Source organism: Pongo abelii, chromosome 12 (assembly GCF_028885655.2).
Source record: "Pongo abelii isolate AG06213 chromosome 12, NHGRI_mPonAbe1-v2.0_pri, whole genome shotgun sequence".
NCBI classification, from domain to species: Eukaryota; Metazoa; Chordata; class Mammalia; order Primates; family Hominidae; genus Pongo; species Pongo abelii.
Genome location: NC_071997.2, coordinates 54,481,629 through 54,489,817, shown reverse-complemented (window position 1 = coordinate 54,489,817; position 8,189 = coordinate 54,481,629). Strand labels below are relative to the sequence as shown.

At 31.5% G+C, this 8,189-nt stretch overlaps 1 protein-coding gene across 1 annotated transcript; it reads left to right on the top strand.

Annotated features, from left to right (window-relative positions):
- Positions 1-5,542: 5,542 nt before the first annotated feature.
- LOC100448848 (large ribosomal subunit protein eL38-like) lies at positions 5,543-5,816 on the top strand. Its single transcript, XM_054547997.2, has one exon. The coding sequence runs from the start codon at positions 5,549-5,551 to the stop codon at positions 5,717-5,719; it is 171 nt and encodes a 56-aa protein (XP_054403972.1). The 5' UTR covers positions 5,543-5,548; the 3' UTR covers positions 5,720-5,816.
- Positions 5,817-8,189: the final 2,373 nt, after the last annotated feature.

The following is an 8,189-nucleotide window of genomic DNA, read 5'->3' as shown; positions in this document are numbered from 1 at the left end:
TTTAAAAACGTGTCATTTTAATGATAAAAGTGGTTTATGTTTAGTGTAAACAAGAAGAGGCCAATGTTCTAAAAGCAGACTGGAAAACAAACACACACACAGCATACACACACATATACACAAAAATAGCCCTCTACTTAGTATGCTAAATGAGATATAAGATTATTGCATTTACAAAAATCGCTTTTGTCTATTTAAAATATATTATTTGCCAGCTACTTTAGAGGTTCTCAAATAGTATGTCTTTGAAACTGTATAAAATTCTATGGGCTAGGGGACAGGGTGTTTCAAAGAAAGAGAAGAAAATAAGTAAAAATACCTTTTTTTTTGTAAATCTAGAGAGCATTAATTATCAGCCTAGCAATACCACAAACAACCCAAAAGATCCAGAAACACCCTATTAGATTTTAAAAGTTGATTTTGTTTTTCTTGAATTATTTTATTTAAGTGAGTCCAGTCTCAAAAATAATATCAGACAGGAAATGAAATACAAGAAAATAGATAAACTAAGGGTCAATACCTAGAAAAATTACCTTAAACATTTTACATGTCACGTTATAATTTTCAATAAAGTAAAATAAAACATGCAAAAAAATGGAATCATGTTACAAATACTGTTTTAAGAATGTTTTTAACATATTAAGAATTGTTTTCCATGTACCTATTTCTTTCTGTATGTCATTGTTTTTAGTGGCTGCATTTTATTCTGTTAGACAGCTGTATTTATTTTTTATCAATGAAAAGTGTATTTCCAGGCTTTCATAATCAAAAGCATATTTTTCTTCATATATGTTTATGTTTTCCTGAGTATTTAGTAATAAATTACACATATTGGAATCCTTGGATCCAAAGGTAAGGGAAAGTTTAAGGATTTGAAGCCACACTAACAATTTCCTTCATCTACTTGTACCAATTTATTTGTCCAAACACAATGTGTGAACTTTTAGTATTACATCATTTGTATCTCTTTACTTAATCAGTTTTGAATTCACAAAAATCAGGGAATTTAAAACTAATAATTATTATTTTTTTCCAAAATTAGGCTTTCTCAGATTTCTGTACAACATTACATAGAAAGACAATTAAAGAAAACACATAAAATTTTGAAACTAAACTCTACCAACTGTGAATTCTACATTCAGCAAAAGTACCTTTAATCTGTGAAGACTAAGTCATTCTCACATTTCTGGGAATTAAAGAAATCTAAAATTAATGCATCCATCATTCAATTCTATGAGGTAAGTACAGTATTACATTTTATAGACAAAACATAGTATCTTGTCCAAGAAATTCATTTCAGAAACAATACTGTTAATCACTTCAAATTTTTATTTTTATTTTTTGTCTTTTTAAATAATTTTTATTTTTTAACTTTTGCAGCATATTGTAGATGTATATATTTATGTGGTACATTTCATAACTTTTAGTTTTCAGTGCACCCTCAACTATTATATTTTTGCCATACTGTTATCTGAAATATATAAGAGATGTAGGTAGATTACATCTGAAAGGGGAATCTCTGTCAGTGGAATGAATAAAAACACAGGTCTCTGTCTCCCAAGCATGGTTAGAAATGGGAGAAGTACAGAATATTTTCTTGCTCCCCACAATGATATATTAATTAGGCTTCTGCATTTTTTGAAATTTGGTGCTAAATGCCTTTTAGTGAATGGAGACTTCAAAATCTAAATTAAATTATTTATTAGTCTTAGTTTTCACAGTCTCTTTTCATTTCCATAATTTTTGATTTTCTGTAGACATTTTAGTTTGCAATTGGGCAGATTGCATTAGCTAATAGCCAGTTGCTCTTTTTTGGCTGAAATTTACTCTGATGTTTTAAGAAACCTCTGTGTTCATTAACTAAAAAAGTAAAGAAAGCCAAATGTTATTTTTCCTTTATCTGACCTTAGATTAATTCATTCAAAGGACAAGATATGCCAGAGTCATAAAACACTCCTAAGATTCTATTGTTTTAATAACAGTAGTAGATTATTTCCCTTAATGGGTAATTATAGTTTGACTTTTACTTGTTCATTCCATAAATTCATGAAAATCTGTGTTCCAACACAAGATGCATACATTGAATCATTTTTAAGTTGACCAAAGGAAACTTAAACTACCTTTTAATTCCTACAATAACATATGGGAAAGCTATTTTAATTTTTGTTCTACAGAGGAGGGCTAACTTTTAAAAAGACATTTCTATTGTTGTTCAGCTGGTTAATGACAGAAGTATATTTTGCATCCAGAGCTGTATGACTAAGAAAATATTCTATTCTTACTAAAGCATATAACTGCCTCTCCTCACACTCCACCCCTGTGCCTGAACCCAGAAAATGAATATAACAGTAAGAAGAATGTGAATGAGGATTTTTACACTGAGACACATTATGAGCTTGTCAGTACATAGATTATAAATTTAATTATGTGAATAAACTCCTGTGAGGTATTAGAAAAATGGAAAACTAGTTTTCATTCAATCATGAGCCTTTTATATGCAATCACAGGTCCCAGACAATCACCACCTAAACACTAAAAACATGCATGAAAATTTTGCTGATTTTTACGACTTGAATAGAGAAATGTTTGGAAAGTTGCTAGTCCTTGAGTTTTACTTATTGCCTCTACTTCTAGACATGGAAGTAGAACAGTAAGTGATGTTTGGGCTCATTACACCACTTTCTGAGCCTGGATATCTTCATGAGTACAAGAGCCAATCTTATAATATTAACTAGAAGCAACTAGAAGCTTCCCTAGAAGCAACTGGAAGATTTACATAATAGCTACAAAAATAGCATTTATTGTATGTTTGCTATATTCCAGGCATGGTTCTAAGAACATTATATGTATTCATTCATTTAATTTGCACATGGCCTTACGAGCTAGGTCGTATTATCATTGATGTTTTACAGACAGAATAGAAACGCAGAATTAAGTGTTTACCAAATGCACCCCAAGCAATCCAGACTCCAAGATCTGTGCTATTAATCACTGTGTTCAGCTGCTTTTCATCAACCGAAGGATGGTTTGAAAGTACTTTGTAAACTGCTATTCAGTAGGTAATTTTTACTAATTATTTCAAATATTGTGTTATTTCGTTATATATATGCCTATAATATATATGTATCTACTGAATATTATTTAATCAAAACTGTCATTTACTGTATGTGTTAAATGCTCTGTTATTATAACTATTTCAATAGGCTCAGAGTTAGGCATAAAAATATGTTTTATATATTTACATAGTTCAAATGAGTGATCTTGCTGGATAATACTTCTTTAATTACTTATATGTGGCAGTAATCTCATTTTCAATGTGAAGACATCAACAAAAGATACGAAACTGAAATTGAGTGTCTTTAATCGTAAACTTTCTTGACTCATTGAGGTAGCTTTCTTTTTCTTATGCAGGGTTGTTACGAACGTTAAATTCACACCAAGTGCTTATGGCCACTCCTCAGATAATGCCTGCTTCCTTTCATTCCTCATATATACATGGCAGAGCCAATGAGCTGAGAACAGAAGTTCAGAGTGCCTTCTCCAAGACGAAAGTATACAGCAGTAGGCATTAGTGCACCATGCTCTGTTTCTTCACCTTCAGAGGCATGAGTGGCCATTGTCAGCAGGACAAAACTGCAGCAGCTCAGACCATTGAACAGCTCCATGAAGGTCAGCTGCTTTCTACATTCATGATACCTATAGAGGATTTCATGTAAGCTAGAAATGAACTTGCTTCTGTGTGTATGTGCTTGTGTGCGCATGTGTGTGTGTAATCCAAATGTAACATAAACCTATTTTATCCTGATTAAAACAATATTTCACATAAACTCTGGACCTTTTCAATCATAAATAAATATCAGTTGTTACTGTATTTGGTTATTATTATATTTGCTAATGTTATTATCATCATCGAACTATGACATTCTGCAATCCCATTTATTTGTCCTTTTGTATGACTAGGGTTGTCTTGGAAAAAACTGGAATTATTCATCGTTGTCAAAACGTCTAAATTGGGGCTATACAACTTAGTTACTGATATTGAGAAGTTCACCAGAAACTTTAGCCATTGCATCATGACCAAGATTTTGAAAGCTTCCTGACCCAAAAGTAATGCTAAATGTTAATTGGACAAAATATAATGGTAAAATACAGAAATTAAAATAACTACTGAAAAACAGATGCTTGAGATTTGAATCAGTAGGTCTTGCTAAGGGCTACCATTTTAAATTTTAGCATTTATTTCTTTGTTAATATAAAATTTGCTTATTTGTATCCTGTGAAAGAATAATTAAAATAATGACTGATCTTTCAGAAATAACATCTTTCATAAGTTTGTGCTTATCACATTTCTGACAAGCACATTACTGTTATCATTGGCTTCTCATCTGAAACTGCTGATTAAGGGACATCCATTCCTCAATTGTGCCAATTGATTTTAATGATTGTTCATATGAGATCACTGAGTGTGGGCACCTCTGCACTGAGGCACAAGTTGCATTGCCCCTGATTGTGTTCATTTACCTATCATTGGGATATATTTTCATGGTTATGGGAAGAGCAATTGTAAATGATATTGCCATGTGAAGAAAAACATAACCAAAAGAAATAAAGTTCACTTCTCTAACTGTGGCAGGAGTTAAGCTCAGTTTACTTAATCTCTGACTTTACTATACTATTTCACTGATTTATTGAAGGTCATTACTACTCATGTTTGTGGGTCTGAAATTACAAAGTTTTAGAAATTTTATAATTTTCCCACATTCTCAGGGTATTCCAGCAAACTGAGCATGACTCTAAGGGGAACTTCACGGGACATAAAGGAAAAAATAATAACAAAAGCATAGTACATTAATGGGAGACTTAAATTGGATTCCCTAAGATCCATCACAGAATCTTTTTTTTCAGAACTCTTAACGTATTTCAACAATAACTTATATTTTTCCATTGTAACTGTTTCAACATTTTTGACATTTTTATAAAGCTGCCTTTCCCTTAAGTATACATTATGTGCCTATTTTATTTTTTATTTTTTAATTGTTGTTTTGTTTTGTTTTGTTTTTTGAGACAGGGCCTTGCTCTGTCATCCAGGCTGGAGTGCAGGGGCATGATCATAACTTAATGCAGTCTCTACCTCCTGGGCTTAAATGATCCTCCTACCTTGGCCTCCTAATGTGCTGAGATTACAGACATGAGCCACTGTGCCCAGCCTATGTCTGTTTTATTAACAAATTCATGTCTGACATTCAACAAAATGCCTCACACTTACCAAAATATTAAAATTTCTCACTACTGACGGTAAATGACATGAACTGTTTCAGTCTTTGTGAAGGTCAATTTTGCAAATTTAATTAAAATTCTAAAAATATATTTATTTTCCTTAAATGATTTAATATTTAGAAACTTATCCAATTAAAATAACTTCCATGGATTCAAAAAGTATGTGCATAAACAGAGACTTCACAAAATGATTGTAAAAATTCCTTTTTTTTTTCCCCCGCTTGCTGCTCGCTGTCCCGGTCCGCGCCAGCTCCCAGTTCGCCTCGTCGCCATGCCTCGGAAAATTGAGGAAATCAAGGACTTTCTGCCCACAGCCCAACGAAAGGATGCCAAATCTCTCAAGATCAAGAAAAATAAGGGCAATGTAAAGTTTAAAGTTCGATGCAGCAGATACCTTTACACCCTGGTCATCACTGACAAAGAGAAGGCAGATAAACTGTAGTCCCTGACCCTGGTTTGGCAGTGAAGGAACTGAAATGAACCAGACACACTGATTGGAACTGTATTAAAATACTAAAAATCCTAAAAAAAAAAAAAAATTCCTTTTGGTTTTCCATATGTATGTGCATCTACTTATGTAATATGTTTATTTTACATATGCATACTATTTACATTTTAAAATTCTCAGTGTATTTTAATCATGTATTGATTAAGTAACTACAATGTATCTATAGTTTTAATATTTTACAATCATTTGAAACAGTGTGGTAAATCCTTATGTACTAACATGGAGAGATGCATGATGCATAGTTAAGAAAAAAATGAAAACGTAAAATAAAAAGGCTTGTAATAATGTGTATGCATTCACACATGAATATTCTTTCAATTCTCAAAAATACATTTAGTAGATATTGCCTCTTGGAATAGTATAAAAAGGGACTCTACTTTTTCAGTTTATAATTGAGCACAAATAATTAAAAAGAAGCTACTATATTAACATTATTTCCTAATTATGTGTTTAACTGAGATAGGAAGGAGAAAAATATGACAACACAAAGGGGAAAAGTAAAATCATTACCTACAGTAGAAAATAATAATTATTTTTAAACTGTGTATTAACCATGCCAGGTAATCTCAGTATTCAGCTTTTTATTAGGAAAAAAAATTCAATTTTTAAAACCTCTTTGCTTTACATGTAATTCATGAGTCAGTGTGGAGTGGTCATACACGAAGTTTCCATTTGCTTACTGCACTTTATTAAAAGTTTTGAAGCTGACAAAACTTTTCCAAAAAAACAAGAAAAGGATTTTGGAAATCTATTCAGAAAAAATTCTGATTAGTTCAATATATACTTTTTAAATGTCTCTTTTTACCAAGCAGTTTTGCATGATAATAGTGTGTTTATTTCTTAACATTTCAAATTCTCTAGCTTTTGTATCCTTTTTACACCAAAAGTCATAATTATTTCCATAGCAACAATATTCATTGTCAAAGGTAGAAATTTTTGACTTCTGTTGGGTGTTTTTAAGGAGCAAAGGAACATTTAAGCAACAAAAAGTGGCATTTTACAAAAATTGACAAGAATTGAGAGAGAAAAAAGTACTGGGTGGTTCCTTTAATAACTTACACAGATAACTTATTAAAACTATAAGTTATTGCCAAAACTCAACACGATTTTTCTTTAGTAACTTCGTTTTAAATAATGTATTTTTTTGCAGTCATAATTTCTTCTTGTACTGAGATAAATCAACAACCATAAAATGAAGAATAAATATTTACATATTTAGTTAAGGAATATGATATAAATATCTAATTTTCTGACTTTTTTTATTTAAAAAAATGAATCAAAACTAAATTAAGTCAAAAATTCCATTTAAAAAGTAAAGAATTATTTTTCTCTCAACCCTCTCCAAATTTCTATCAACATGTTACTTAGTGTAGTATTATATATTGTAATTTAGAAAATAAACACAATTTACTTATGCTCTTTTATGAGCAATAGATAATAAGTATTTGCCATAACACATTCATGAATACAAGAATGATGAACTTTGAAGCAAAACTTGTTTTTCTTGCGGCTTTTATTGCTTGAAGTTACTGTTTGGCACCACTGGATGGAGATACGGGGTTAGTAAAGTAGAGGGGAATAGTTTTTATTTTATCATACCTATAGTTTGTTTACAGATGGCAGGTTATTTTAGCTGGATCTTCCTGACAGTTATTACTACTACCAGCAACAAAACATGCTTTATAAGTAGAGAAATTAGGTACAGAATATTAGACTTGCCATGCCCCATGCCACATAGTGAGTTGGTTGAGGATCCCAAGCTACTGGTTTCCCTTCTAATTCATTGTTTAGTAAATCAGCAAGTACAATAAAAGAACAAAAGGATTAAGTTAGCAAACATTTTAAATAGAGGTGCTTTATATGTGCTATCATGTCAGTTTATTGATGAAATTTTAACTTGAAAAAAAGGAACTTTATTTATATAGTTTATTTATATATTAAATCTAAAATGTAACTCATATCTGAAAAGTATGTGTTGTAGCCTTTTCTGTAATAAATGTACACGTCCTTTTGTCTCTACTATTAAGCATAATTTAGTGAAAGTGACAAAAAGCAACAAATTATACAAAAGTTAGAGGAAACACTAGAACTGGACAAACTCTGGAACTAACACTCTCAAGTTTCAAAGTTGGAATATGAGGATTAAGTTGTGCTTCGTTGTAATGTCCCTTTCAGGGGCTGATTGCTCAGCATAAGAATAATAACTCAACCCAGGGCAGATTTGAGCTCCCTCTGAGTTTTCAATGAAATCCCATATTAAGGCTAATTATGTTACTACTCTTCTAGCTGCCTGGTTTGCAACCTCCTTCTGCTTTTCATATCTCTATGACCATATTAAAACAGTTTCTTGTTTATTTCTGTTTTCATCTCCCCCACCATGTGAGCCTCTTTCAGGAGGAATTGT

Coding starts and splice junctions, on each gene's coding strand:
- LOC100448848 (XM_054547997.2), top strand. CDS start 5,549: ATGCCTCGGAAAATTGAGGAAATCAAGGACTTTCTGCCCACAGCCCAA.